This window comes from Hyla sarda, chromosome 5 (genome assembly GCF_029499605.1).
Source record: "Hyla sarda isolate aHylSar1 chromosome 5, aHylSar1.hap1, whole genome shotgun sequence".
NCBI classification, from domain to species: Eukaryota; Metazoa; Chordata; class Amphibia; order Anura; family Hylidae; genus Hyla; species Hyla sarda.
The window spans coordinates 343,027,326-343,041,596 of NC_079193.1; the positions used below are offsets into that span (position 1 = coordinate 343,027,326).

Below are 14,271 nucleotides of genomic sequence, written 5' to 3' on the forward strand. Positions count from 1 at the left end.
GGGGTAACTGGTACATCCCTAATGTGGGGTAACTGGTACATCCCTAATGTGGGGTAACTGGTACCAAATGTGGGGAATCTATGCTGCCTAATGTGGGGAAACTGCGACCGACCTAATGTGGGGGCACTGCTGCCTACCTAATGCTCCCCCCCCTGGCAGTAGCACCCTCATCATCCACCAGCAACACCCCCCCCCCCCCCCCCCCAGCAGCACCTCCATCAGCAGATCCTGATGGTGGATGATGGAGGTGCTCCTGCCAGGAGGATGATCCTGCGGATGGATGATGGGGGTGATACTGCCAGGGGGGATGGCCAGTAGCACCCTCATCATCCTCCAGCAACACCCCCCCCCAGTAGTAGCACCCCCATCATCCACTAGCAACACCACCAATACCCCCCTCCCGTGGTAATAGCATCAGCTAACGGATGTTGAGGGGTGTTACTGCGGTTGTGGTATTATATTCAGAGGGTGCACTGTATGCCAACGTTATATTCAGAGGGCGCAGTTTGTGGTAGTATTATATTCAGAGGGCGCAGTTTGTGGTAGTATTATTAGAGATGAGTGAACTTACAGTAAATTCGATTCATCACGAACTTCTCGACTTGGCAGTTGATGACTTTTCCTGCGTAAATTAGTTCAGCTCTCAGGTGCTCCGGTGGGCTGGAAAAGGTGGATACAGTCCTAGGAAAGAGTCTCCTAGGACTGTATCCACCTTTTCCAGCCCACGGGAGCACCTGAAAGCTGAACCAATTTATGCAGGAAAAGTCATCAACTGCTGAGCAGAGAAGTTTGTGATGAGTTGAATTTACTGTAAGTTCGCTCATCTCTAAGTATTATATTCAGAGGGTACAGTATGTGGCGGTATTATATTCAGGGGTACAGTATGTGGCAGATTTATATTCAGAGGGTACAGTATGTGGCAGATTTATATTCAGAGGGTACAGTATGTGGCAGATTTATATTCAGAGGGTACAGTATGTGGCGGTATTATATTCAGGGGTACAGTATGTGGCAGATTTATATTCAGAGGGTACAGTATGTGGCAGATTTATATTCAGAGGGTACAGTATGTGGCAGATTTATATTCAGAGGGTACAGTATGTGGCAGATTTATATTCAGAGGGCGCAGTTTGTGGTAGTATTATATTCAGAGGGCGCAGTTTGTGGTAGTATTATATTCAGAGGGTACAGTATGTGGTAGTACTATATTCAGTGGGTATAGTATGTGGCAGATTTATATTCAGAGGGTACAGTATGTGTTGGTATTATATTCAGAATGTACAGTGTGTGGTTGGTAGTATTATATTCAGTGGGTATGGTGTATGGAAGGTTTATAATCAAAGAGTGTAGTGTATAGTAGTATTATATTTAGAGGATACAGTGTCTGTCAGGTTTATAATAATAATTGTTTTCATATAGAGGATGAGAATCCGCTGACATAGTGAGGAGACGTCTGGGCGTCACATTCTGCAGAGAGAAGTTTTAGCTGGAACAAGTCCTGGAGGTATGTACCATCTGAATTAGATAAGGGAAGACTATAGAGAAGACGTCACCTGTAATCACTGATATCATTGTGTATTCCCCTCACTATAGAGAAGACGTCACTGATATCATTGTACATTCTCCTCTCTATAGAGAAGACGTCACCTGTAATCACTGATATCATTGTAGATTCTCCTCACTATAGAGAAGACGTCACCTGTAATCACTGATATCATTGTACATTCTCCTCACTATAGAGAAGACATCACCTGTAATCACTGATATCATTTTGTATTCTCCTCACTATAGAGAAGACGTCACCTGTAGTCACTGATATCATTGTACATTCTCCTCACTATAGAGAAGACATCACCTGTAATCACTGATATCATTGTGTATTCTCCTCACAATAGAGAAGACGTCACCTGTAGTCACTGATATCATTGTGTATTCTCCTCACAATAGAGAAGACGTCACCTGTAGTCACTGATATCATTGTGTATTCTCCTCACTATAGAGAAGACGTCACCTGTAGTCACTGATATCATTGTGTATTCTCCTCACAATAGAGAAGACGTCACCTGTAGTCACTGATATCATTGTGTATTCTCCTCACTATAGAGAAGACATCACCTGTAGTCACTGATATCATTGTGTATTCTCCTCATTATAGAGAAGACGTCACCTGTAGTCACTGATATCATTGTACATTCTCCTCTCTATGTCCTATCAGAGCTGTAGTCACTTGTCAGTTCTACAGTTAGGTCAGTGAAACTACAACTCCCAGCATAACCTCACCACTGCTCAAAGGGGTACTCTACTGGAAAACATTTTTTTTAATCAGCTGGTGCTACAAAGTTAAACAGATTTGTAAATTACTTCTATTTAAAAATCTTAATCCTTCCAGTACTTATTAGCTGCTGTATAAGCGATTCACAGGAAGTTATTTTCTTTTTTAATTTCTTTTCTGTCTGACCACAGTGCTCTGTGCTGACACCTCTGGACAGTTCCTGACATGGACAGTTCCTGACATGGACAGAGGTGTCAGCAAATAGCACTGTGGTCAGACTGGAAAGAACTACACAACTTCCTGTGGAGCATACACCAGCTTATAAGTACTGTAAGTATTAAGATTTTAAATAGAAGTAATTTAAAAATCTGTTTAACTTTCTGGCACCAGTTGATATAAAAGTAAATGTTTTCCAGTGGAGTACCCCTTTAAGTAATTCTGGGAGCTGTATATTTCAATGGTGAAAACTTCTTTAACAGTTTCCCATTCTGTGGCAACTGGTATATCTGATTATTATACTGGAATTTCTCACAATGCGCTACAACAGTGGTGTCTGTCACAACAGGCTAAAAACTTACTGGGGGGAGGGGGTACGTATGGGGGTGACACCATTTTCTACCGCACCGGGTGACACCAACTCTAGCAACGCCACTGTGCGAGAGAATAGTAGATAGATAGATAGAAAGATATAAAAGAATACAAATAGATAGATAGAATATTTTACACAAATATGCAATTGAAGCCGGTCTGTGAGTCTATCATGGGAACATTTTAGTTAATAAAGTCCTGAGATTACAGCAGCTTCAGCATTAAAAGAGTACTCGGGGATATGAAAACTTATTCCCTATCCTAAGCATAGGGGAAAAGTTTCAGATCGTAGGGATCCGACCGCTGGGACCCCCGCGATCTCCCGTGCAGGGTCCCTGCAATCCACAGGAAGGGGGGGGGGTGTTCAACCACCACACGAAGCAGCGGCTAACACACCTCCTCAATACAACTCTATGGGAGAGCCAGAGCGCTGCATTCGGGAAATATCCAGCTCTACCATAGAGCTGCATTGAGAGGGCGTGTTGGCCGCTGCTTTGTCCGATGGTTGACACGTGCTACTTGGCAGGTGAGCTGGGGTCCGTACAGGTGATTGCAGGGGTTGCATAGGGGATAAGTTTTGCGGGTACTCCTTTAAGCAGCATGTAGAAATGTACTAATGGTGGAGAGGGAAATAAAGAGAGGTAGATATAGTGTACATTAACTGTTTTTTAGTTATAGTGACCAGGGATGGTGCAATGATTTTTTCCACCCTAGGCAAATGCTAATTTTGCAGCCCCCTTGACTCTGCCCAAGGGCCCTCCCCAAATTTAGTACTGGGGTGACACTTTGCAACAAGCCCCCTCCTCATGTAATTAGCTTTCTACTGTGGTGACACACTGTAACAAACCTCCAACTCATGCTGCTGGCTGAGTGAATGGTTCAGATGCTGGTTGTCTAACTTTCTGGCGACAGGTAGAGCGGCGCCCCCCCGTCAACAGGGCGCTCTAGGCGGCTGTCTATTTTGCCTATAGGCAGAGCCGGCCCTGATAGTGACTGGGGAATGTGCTGCAGTTCTATTGGGTCTGTAACATGGCAGGCAATGAAAGCAACCTGTGAATTAGGAATAAAGGGATGTATGCAGCTCAAGTGGCTGAGGTAAAAAGCTTCACACTGTATATCAGGATCTGCACACATTGTGAACTTTTTGTCATCCTTTTGATATCTGCGGCAGAATGAAATCCCTATCTCCCCATGCATACAATCATGCAAAATTAAAACATAACAATATATCAGATATCACCAATTTATAGCATATTTCCTAGTTTCAACAGAATCCAAGTCTCATACTACTTCACTTGGCTTCGAAACAAAAGCTTAAGCCTTAATCCTGAGATTTTTTTGTAAAAACTAACAGAAAATCACAGTGAAAGAATACAAATAACAGGGAAAAAAATGATGTAACAAACAGCATGAGTTCATAAAGAAACATTTCTCGGGTCGACTTTGTAACCTTCAGCAAAGATGTTATATGAGGGATTTATTGTGATAAGTGAGAGGAAATTGTTTATCCAAACTTTAGGCCTTCGAGTTTATGCGTATTAGAAATTAAAACAAATTCTTCTATGTAAAAATATTACAAATATTAGAGAAACCGTTCCAGCATAAACACAATTTCTGTTTACTGGCATCAATGGACTGTAACCATAGAAGAGGCCCAGAAGAATAATTGGCATATACTGTTTGTGGACAACTTGTATTTATATGGATGCCAAGGCATCTGTGTCAATACACTGTGGATGTTCTTTGGCTTTTCGAAAAGTCCATGAAGCTGAGTTGAAAAATGAGAATCTTATCAGGAAGCTGACGGGCATTGTCTTAGCATTTCCCCAATGTCTAGACGGGTAAAAAAAGCTTTAAAAAATTGCTCCTTAAAAGATATCTCATCTCATCCTCTATAATGTTGACCATATTTCAGCTGGACATTCCAATAGACCAATGGTCTGAAACTGTGGCCCTCCAGATGTTGCAAAACTCCAACTTCCGGCATGCCCAGACAGCCGTGAAGGGCCACAGTTTCAGAGCACTGCAATAGACGTATAGTTGGGTTTTTCGATAAGGTAGAGTAATGATTGTCATCTGGCTGCTTCACCCATGGAGATGTCATGATGTGTTTTATATACTACTGCAGGTAAACTACTAGAGAAGTTTTTATGGGGAATTCAAGATGGGAAGTGTGGTGTCCCGGTGCGGGACACACCTGTCTTCCTGACCAGTCAGGTGAATGTCACCTAGCATGTCTTCTCAGGGCCCACTACTCAGGTGTAAATGTGTTATTTATTGCCTTGTATTATATTGTCTATGTACTTTTATGCTACTGTGCCCTAAGGGGTTAACTTGTCTATGCAGGAGGATGCTTAGGGGATCACATGCTTGCTTTAGCTAACCTAAGCGCCGGCCCTGCCTCCCTCAAAACTGCTAGACTGGGTGGAGTTTGCCAGAGGAGGGGAAAAGAGTGGAAGTCACCTCCAGACCTCTGATGTGGACCTGTACCTCACCACATGAGGACAGGCCTAAAGAAATTTCAGTTGCTGCACTACATTGCTTCAGAGCTACAGCACCCTTTACAGTATCCCGCCGACCAGGACATCCATTCCAGTTAGAAGCAAGTCTGCAGTGGGGAGAAGAGCCAAGGAAGCCCACGGACCTCATTAGCCAAGAAGTAGGGTAATAGGAGATAGAAAGCCTCAAGCAACTCTGGTCCATAAATCTACACTTCTCACCTGGTGGTAAGCCCTGATTTTGGATACCTATGTGAAGAGGAGAGTCAGTTTCTGTCAGCTCCCAAATCTCTTAAAAGTTAAACAACCCCTGGGGCGCATGTGCGCAGCTCACAGGGAAGGACGCAGATTATGTGAGCTCTGTGCCACTCGTGTCTAATTAGCCTCACTACATGCTGATTATCAGCTCCACCACAACCTTCCACCCACCAAGCGAGCATGTCCCGGTCCAGCAGGAAAGGGTCACTTTGCTATTCGCAAGCCCTTTCCCAATCTATACCGGATTTATTCTGGTCCAGCACCCGGTCCAATATGGCAGCTTCCCGCATGGCCTCTTCAGCAGGCATATCAGAGGGGGAGGATCCCCTAGAGACCGAAGACATCACTCCAGCAGCCATGTTTTGGAATATTAAGCAACTGTTCCACACAGCTCTAGCCAAAGCAGTGAAAGACTTCACATCCCAGATACAGGAGCTGGGAAGACGAGTATCTGACACAGAAGCAAAGCTGGACGTTTTGGCAGATGCAGCGGAGGATGACCGAAGCGACCTGGATGACCATGCGGCCCAATTGCGAGTCTTTGAGATGAAACTAGAGGTCCTTGAGAATCTGTCCTGGTGGGCCAAATTACGGATTTGAAGGCTACCAGAATCTGAACTGGATGTCATGAAAATGGTAACCTCTTTATTTTACAAGCTGACCCCTCAACAACCGGAGCTGTTCAGATTTGACCGTATCCACAGGGCCCTTGCTAAATCTAGAAACCCCAACCTGCCTTGGGATGTCATTTTGAAATTACACTACCCGGAGGTGTGTGATATGCTGTTAACTGCTTTACCTGGGGTAAATCTCCCGGCTTTACCTGGGGTCCACCTCTACTCCGACCTGGCTTCATCTACATTGGTTTGCTGCCGGGACTTTCGTCCGGTAACACTAGCGTTGCAGCGGAAGCAGGCCAAATATAGATGGGGTTTCCCCTTTTCATTGTCCTTTCGGTTGCATGACCGCACTTACCAGGTTTGCACCCTACAGGAGGTCCGAGATATATTAGGCCAGGAACGTATTGCCTTAGTGGAGCGCCCCCCCCCCCCCGGAACACCTCAGAAAGCGGTTGGCTTATAAAGCCTATATGCGAGGACATTTGATTCCCGTTGCTACGGGTATTAAGCGTAATTGGATAAGAGTCCAAACGGCCTTAGAGGCCAAATTATTGAAGTTGTCTTATTCCCACCAGCAGGACCCCTCTCCATATCTTTATAAATCTATAGCTGATACAAGGACACAGCTGGATGCCTTATTATCCACAAAAGTAGAGAAGGTGCTTAGGTGGACTGGTGCCACATATTAAAAGTCGGCTAATAAGCCAGATCGCTTGTTGGCAGCTATGCTTAAGAAAACTACCTTCTTTAATCGTGTTCACAGCATCCAGCTGCTTCCTGGTCTTCGCACCTCTCATCCTGACCGTATATATTCATCATTTTCCTCTTTTTATTCCCAACTTTATACTGCTCCTACTCTCCCCCCCAAATTTTTCTTCTTCACTCACTTCTTACTTGGACTCTCTTTCTCTCCTCTCTTGCTGCTACGGACCGGGATAGCTTGAACACACCAATAACTGCTGAATAAGTGGAGGCAACGATTGATCATCTTAAACTTGGCAAGTCCCCCGGTCCTGATGGCTTTTCTGCTGTGTGCTTTAAAAAAATGTCCTCTCTTTTAATTCTGCACCTCGTTTCCTTTTTCAACTCTCTCATGTCTGGCTCCTCCCTTTCCCCTGAATTTCTTGATGCCTTTATTACTGTTTTGCCTAAACCTCTTAAGGACCAATCTCTTCCTGCTAACTATCGCCCTATCTCTCTTCTTAATGTAGATTCCAAGCTTCTTACTTCTATCCTCGCTTCTCGTCTTAATGCCTTCCTTGCATCACTTATACATATGGACCAAGTGGGGTTCATTCCGGGACGACAGGCTCCAGACAATATTCAGAAAATTATGAACCTTATCCATTGGTTTCATACTTTGTCAACTCCTATGTTGGCCTTGGCCTTAGATATTGAGAAGGCCTTTGATACTGTTACCTGGTCTTATTTGTATTTGGTATTAACTAAGTTTGGCATCTCTGGCCCTTTTGTTCAAATCTTACACCTTCTTTACTCTACCCCAACACCTATCTAAAACTTCCTCAACAACTCCATAGCCCATTTCTCTTAGACAGGGCACTCGCCAGGGATGCCCCCTCTCTCCAGCGCTTTTTGCCCTGGTGATGGAGCACCTGGCGGCATCAATTAGAGAACATGTGGATGTCTCGGGAGTGAGGATTGGCTCTACCGAGTATAAATCCAGCCTTTTTGCAGATAATTTGCTTTTGTCTCTTACCAACCCGTTAATCTCACTGCCAAATTTGACCCGTTTGCTGGATAAGTTTGCTGGGCTGTTGGGTTTAAGAGTAAAAGTCTGAGGTCCTTTATTGTAGTGCCCTGAACCAACTGTGATCCCTGCAAAATACTCTAGTGAACATTGCACTACTGTTTGAACTCTTCCTGTACATTTCTGCAAAAAATTTGTAGTTTCTGTAACCCTGCATCTGTGGTCATTATTACCCCAGCGCTTGGCCCAGGAAGTCACTGTTCCTTGGAGCGTGGAGGTCAACGTTACCCTGGCATCAAAAATCGTAAATTGTTATTGCCACAACACACACGTACTAAAACATGCCATCTTAGCTGGCCCTTCCACAGGAAGTAATGGCAGACAACCTAGAGGCCGGAGGCATCTCTCGATCATGCTTGGAGTGTGTATTAGGTAGAGTTAAGTAGCTGCAGCTGGATTGGTACTGAGATGACTGTAGTGTGGTGTCTAAAATTTCATCTGGTATCACCCTCCCTGCCAGGAGGTATCGATTTAGGAGGATCCCTAGATCATATTCCCTAGAATTGTTATCAGTTGACAACCGAAGAAGCACTGCAGCAGTGCTGAAAATATAGATACAAGATCAGATTGGATCATGTTCTGGAACTGTGTATCCAGCACAAGAACATGGGCCGACATTTATAATTGTCTTTAGACTGTTTTTTGTGCCTAGAAAAGGTGCAAAAAAAGCGCAAGCATGGTTTATTTGAGCCTTTTTTTGTGCCTTTTTGTTTACACATTTCTGCTGATTTGGAGTTACAATCCACTGATTCTGGCAATACACATGATATGGAAGGGTTTTATCAACTGCGCCTTTTTTTGAAAAGGCACAAAAAAGGTGCAAAGCCACTGAAAAGTCTCTAAAACTACACCAGCTTAGACTTAGCTTTTTGGTTCATGTGAAGAGAGAAATTTCAGAAAATGTGATCTGCACAAAATTTATCAAATGCTCTGTGACCATTTAATAAATTTGGTGCTCCTTCACATTACCAGCACACAAAAAATGTGTAGAGAAATGCTTCACTTACACCTACAATGATAAATGCTTCACTTACACCTACAATGATAAATGCTTCACTTACACCTACAATGATAAATGCCGACCATGGAGTGTAAAACAGGATTGTGGAACCAGGAATGTAATTTGGAGCATAGAACATGATCATGGTCATAAGATAACATGGACATACTGTTGTACTAAAGCGTGGACAGAAGAAGCCCCAGATCAGAACCAGGAGAACAAAGAAAGGCAGAATCCAGGAGTAGGCCAGGTCAGAAGCTAATGCCCAAAGTGAAACTCTCCTTCTCCGGACAGTTCCTGACATGGACAGAGGTGGCAGCAGCGAGCACTGTGGTCAGACTGGAAAGAACTACACAACTACACAAATTCAAAAAGGAAAGAACTTCCACTGGAGCATACAGTTTCTGATAAGTACTGGAAGGATTAAGATTTTTTTTAAAGAAGTAATTTACAAGTCTGTAACTTTCTGGCACCAGTTGATTCGATTTTTTTTTTTTCCCATTTAATATCAGTGGCAAAAGGAACAAAGGTAACTAAATGACTGTGCCCACCAGGATGTTCAGTTCTACAGCGGGCATGGACAGGTAGTGTTACAGTTGGCTTATCCTAAGGATAGGCCATTAATTTTTCTTCTCTTTAATACATCTCTTAGTAAATTTTAGTGATGAGTGGCAGGGGCCATGTTCGAATTCACAATATTTTGCGAATATATGAACGAATATTTGGCCTATTTGCATATTCGCTCTTAATTTGTTCCATGCTAAAATTCGTAATGAAATTCGCATGGTGCGCATGCGTGGTTATATCTTTCACCTAAAAGAAGGGAGGGATCAGTGTCCTCTGAAGTGCCGATATTCACGAATATTTGCATATTCGCATATTCGGGTAAAAAAGAATAAATCGTCATTACGAATATATATCTATATTCAAAATATTCGCGAAATCGCGAAGTGCCAATATTCGCTGAAAAAATTTGCATTTAGAATATTCACACTGAACACTAGTAAATTTTGAATTGACAAAGGTTTCATTCTGCTCAGTAGAAGACGTGCCAATATTCCATGCATATCCTATACACATAAGCAATAGAACGAGGCAAGCAGTGACCATATTAGCATAATGCTCACACGTCTATCAGCTTTATCACTATCTTATTTGCGCCAAACACCCACAAAGATTCTTAACATCAGTTTCTTAGTAACCGTTCAAAAGGGCTAGATATTTCTAAATTCACATCCATGTTCCAGACGTGCCGTGATTTCTTAAGTCAGCATTTTTCATAGAATTTTTTTTAAACCAGCCATGAGAAGCTAGAAAAAATTGTTCCTTCATAGACGCCTGGAGATTTGGGTCCCTATAGTAACCTTTTCACCAGGGAAAGTCATTATTGTATGAGAATAGGGAGGAGAATAAATTGTCTTTTAAAGTCGACATTATTAAAGGGGAGATGTAAACCCTTCAGGATGGAAATGGCTTATTGGTTTTCAAGTGACTGTTACTTGATACCTCGAAGAAAGAGCTTAGAATCAGATAAGTGAGGGGTATGTTAAATACAGAGCGGGGGAAACTTGACTGCTCCATCCTTTTAAGCTCCAATTGATGTAGTCATGTCTGACACTGTGAAGAGGCTTGTAGGACCGTCAGACAAGAGACCGCAGGTCAGGGAATCACAAGGAACATGAGCCGACATTTCACCTCTCTCTAAAGGAAAAAAATTATACAGAAAATGCTAAGGACTCTAGGAGAAGCAATTACTTATGCCAGCTATTCCAAAGTAGCTCAATGCACACAAAAAAAAAGAATACTATTTTGGGTAAAATTTACTAGGACATTTTATAATTAACATTAAATATTAACAGAAAATATTAACAGAAAATCAACAGAAAATATTAACATGAAATCAACATAAATTATTAACATAAATTTTAACATATAAAATCTTTCCATAAAAAATAAAATTGGAAAAAAAAATGTACTAGGACATAATAAAATGCAGGAAAATATGTAAAGGGATCCCCCCAAAAACTTTATATCGAAGAGTAGTGTTTCCCAACCATGCTGCCTCCAGCTGTTGCAAAACTACAACTCCCAGCATGGCCGGACAGCCAACGGCTGTCCGGTCATGCTAGGATGCCATTAATCCCTTTTACATTGCCTATTTCCCAAGTGGAACTCCGCTCTGGAGCTCTGCTGCAGAAAATATGGTGCAGCAGCCTCCCACTGCTTTCAATGCCATTCTGCTGCACCATTCACACTACCAAAATTCTGCAGCGGAAATACCAGATCCCAGACTCTACCGAAAGAGTGAGCATGTTCATTCTTTTGGCAAAATCCTTCCTATAAGATAGGGCCAGGGACTATTCATAGTATTCAGAATATTGGGCAGACTAGATGGGCCAAGTGGTTCTTATCTTTCTATGTGTTTCTATGTTTCTATGAACTGCACTTGGAAATGCATTAAAAGGGTACTCTGGTGGAAAACAAAAATGTTTAAATCAACTGGTGCCACAAAGTTAAACAGATTTGTAAATTACTTCTATTTAAAAATCTTAACCCTTCCAGTACTTATCAGCTGCTGTATCTTCCACAAAAAGTTGCATTTCTTTCTGTAGTTCTTTTCAATCTGACCACAGTGCTCTCTGCTGACACCTATGTCTGTATCGTGAACTGTCCAGAGCAGGAGAGGTTTGCTATGGGTATTTGCGCCTACTCTGGACAGTTCCTGACATGGACAGAGGTGTCAGCAGAGAGCACTGACAAAGAACCCCAGAAAGAAATACAACTTCCTGTGGAGGATAGATCAGCTCATAAGTACTGGAAGAATTAAGATTTTGAATTAGAAGTAATTTACAAATTTGTTTAACTTTCTGGCACCAGTTGATAAAAAAAAAAAAAAAATAGCTTTGCACCTGAGTACCCCTTTAATGTCTATAGAGATGGCTCATCTCTGATCTGGCGACAGATGGAATCTCTGTGTCGATTCCGTAGTTTGAATGAGCCCTTACAACATGTGCAGTTTTTGATGATCAGGATAGATTCTTATCTACCAGAACTAAACAATGGTTAAAGGGGTATTCCAGCAAAAAAAAAACCCTTTTTTTTATATATCAACTGGCTCCAGAAAGTTAAACAGATTTGTAAATTACTTCTCTTAAAAAATCTTAATCCTTTCAGTACTTATGACCTTCTGAAGTTAAGGTTGTTCTTTTCTGTCTAAGTGCTCTCTCATGACACGTGTCTCGGGAAACGTCCAGTTTAGAAGAGGTTTGCTATGGGGGATTTGCTTCTAAACTGGGCGGTTCCCGAGACACGTGTCATCAGAGAGCACTTAGACAGAAAAGAACAACCTTAACTTCAGAAGCTCATAAGTACTGAAAGGATTAAGATTTTATAATAGAAGTCATTTACAAATCTGTTTAACTTTCTGGAGCCAGTTAATATATATAAAAAAAGTTTTTTTTTCCTGGAATACCCCTTTAATATGTAATGGAAGACAAGTATAGATGTTGGAAACAGCAAGAAATGTATATAGAAAATGTATTTAAGTATTTTTGTGTGTATTATTCATCATTCAAATAAACACATAAATAAATAAAAATGATAATATATGTGTATATATATCTCTCTCTCTCTCTCTCTCTCTCTATATATATATATATATATATATATCATTATTTTATAGTAAATTAATATATATATATATATATATATATATATATATATATATATTAATTTACTATAAAATAATGATCAAGGGGAGGGGGAAAGATCCTGATTGGCACTCCACCCCTCACTGCTCTGCCTGTGTATGTGCCCATAGAATGCCATTAGGATGTACAGTGTTGTCCCTGCTACAGAGTTGTATTTGCTTTGTTCTGTGAGTTATGTCATGTACATTTAATGAATTTCCATACTTTATGTTTCGATCCTCCGGAGGTTTCTTATTTTATTAGAGTAATTACGAGAGAGAGAGAGAGAATGTCGAGCTGTTTTGCGGATTGATATATAACTCGGTAACACCACAGCGTTTCTTACCTGTAATTCTGTTTTTCATTTCCTATGTGGAATCTGTCATACTGTGAATGCGCCTGATTGCCTTCCCAGTCCATTAAGTCAATCCTCAGCGAGTACTGCCTTTGGCTGGTTATTGCGAAAATAAACTCGTTCCCCAGCCAAAATTCACCAGATGGACTGCCAAACCCCTAGAGAAAGAAAGCAGCAGAAAATGCACATTTATCTTCTGAGAACCCAAAAAAATAAATAAAAAAAATGTAATTCTTTAATGATTTTTTACAAGGTCATAATGACTTATTTTACATTTCACATTGAATTGACAGGCCTGTCTTTAATAATATAGCTGTTGGTCCAGGCCAGTGGTCTCCAAACTGTGGACCTCCAGCTATTGCAAAACTACAACTCCCAGCATGCCCGAACAGCCAGCGGCTGTTCGGGCATGCTAGGAGTTGTAGTTTTGCAATAGCTGGAGGTCCACAGTTTGGAGGCCACTGGTCTATGCAGCGTTGGAGCAGCATGTTGTACCCGAGAGCTGCTCTTCCTCCTGAAACATGGTATATAGCCTTGGTTACTGACTTCATATAACTTTATATATGGTCACCTAGTGACTTGTCATTCCGTAATCCAACCTGCATACTACTATTGGGAATTACAGCACAACGATATGAATGGACACTGTATAATTGCAGGCATGGCTCAGAAGTAAAGATTGTGAAATGCCTAGCAAGAAGCTATAAGCAAGTTGAAGTAATAACTTGCAGAATTTAATTGGCACAATACAAGCAAAACATTTTTTTGTAATGAAATATGGCCATTTTTCATGTCTTTTATGTATTTTTGGCTTTTAAACAAAAACAAAATATGGAAATTGCAAGCAGAGCCTAGTTTGTATAAAATCATGGAAACCCCAGATAAAATATATTTTATATAAAATAAATAAATAAACAAGCAAATAAATAAATAAATAAAGCTCCCTGGTAATTGGCTGAGCAGGTTGTCACTGTTCAGCACAAGGAGGCCCTCTCGGAACGTGGGGTTGGTGTTGTGGAGTGCTCAACGGGGAGAAAGAATGTTTAGAAGTGAGAGACGGGGCTGAGTTCCGGAGATTGGGAGTGGGTGGGTGTTGGGAGTCACTGAGGTCGGACCCCCTGTGATCAGACACTTATCCAGTGTCCTGTGGATAGGGAATAAGTTGATCTAAAGTGGAGTACCCTTTCCAGGCTCTCTATGGTCTTTTCTCAGTAATGTCATTA

At 41.7% G+C, this 14,271-nt stretch overlaps 1 protein-coding gene across 7 annotated transcripts in view; it reads right to left on the reverse strand.

Moving 5' to 3' along the window:
- ANGPT1 (angiopoietin 1) overlaps positions 1-14,271 on the reverse strand; it is a 368,410-nt gene that overhangs the window by 71,715 nt on the left and 282,424 nt on the right. For all 7 annotated transcript variants that reach the window (XM_056522583.1, XM_056522585.1, XM_056522584.1 and 4 more), the window contains exon 7: positions 13,040-13,206. In XM_056522583.1, coding sequence (XP_056378558.1) covers positions 13,040-13,206 — 167 coding nt within the window. The remainder of the gene's footprint in view (positions 1-13,039; positions 13,207-14,271) is intronic.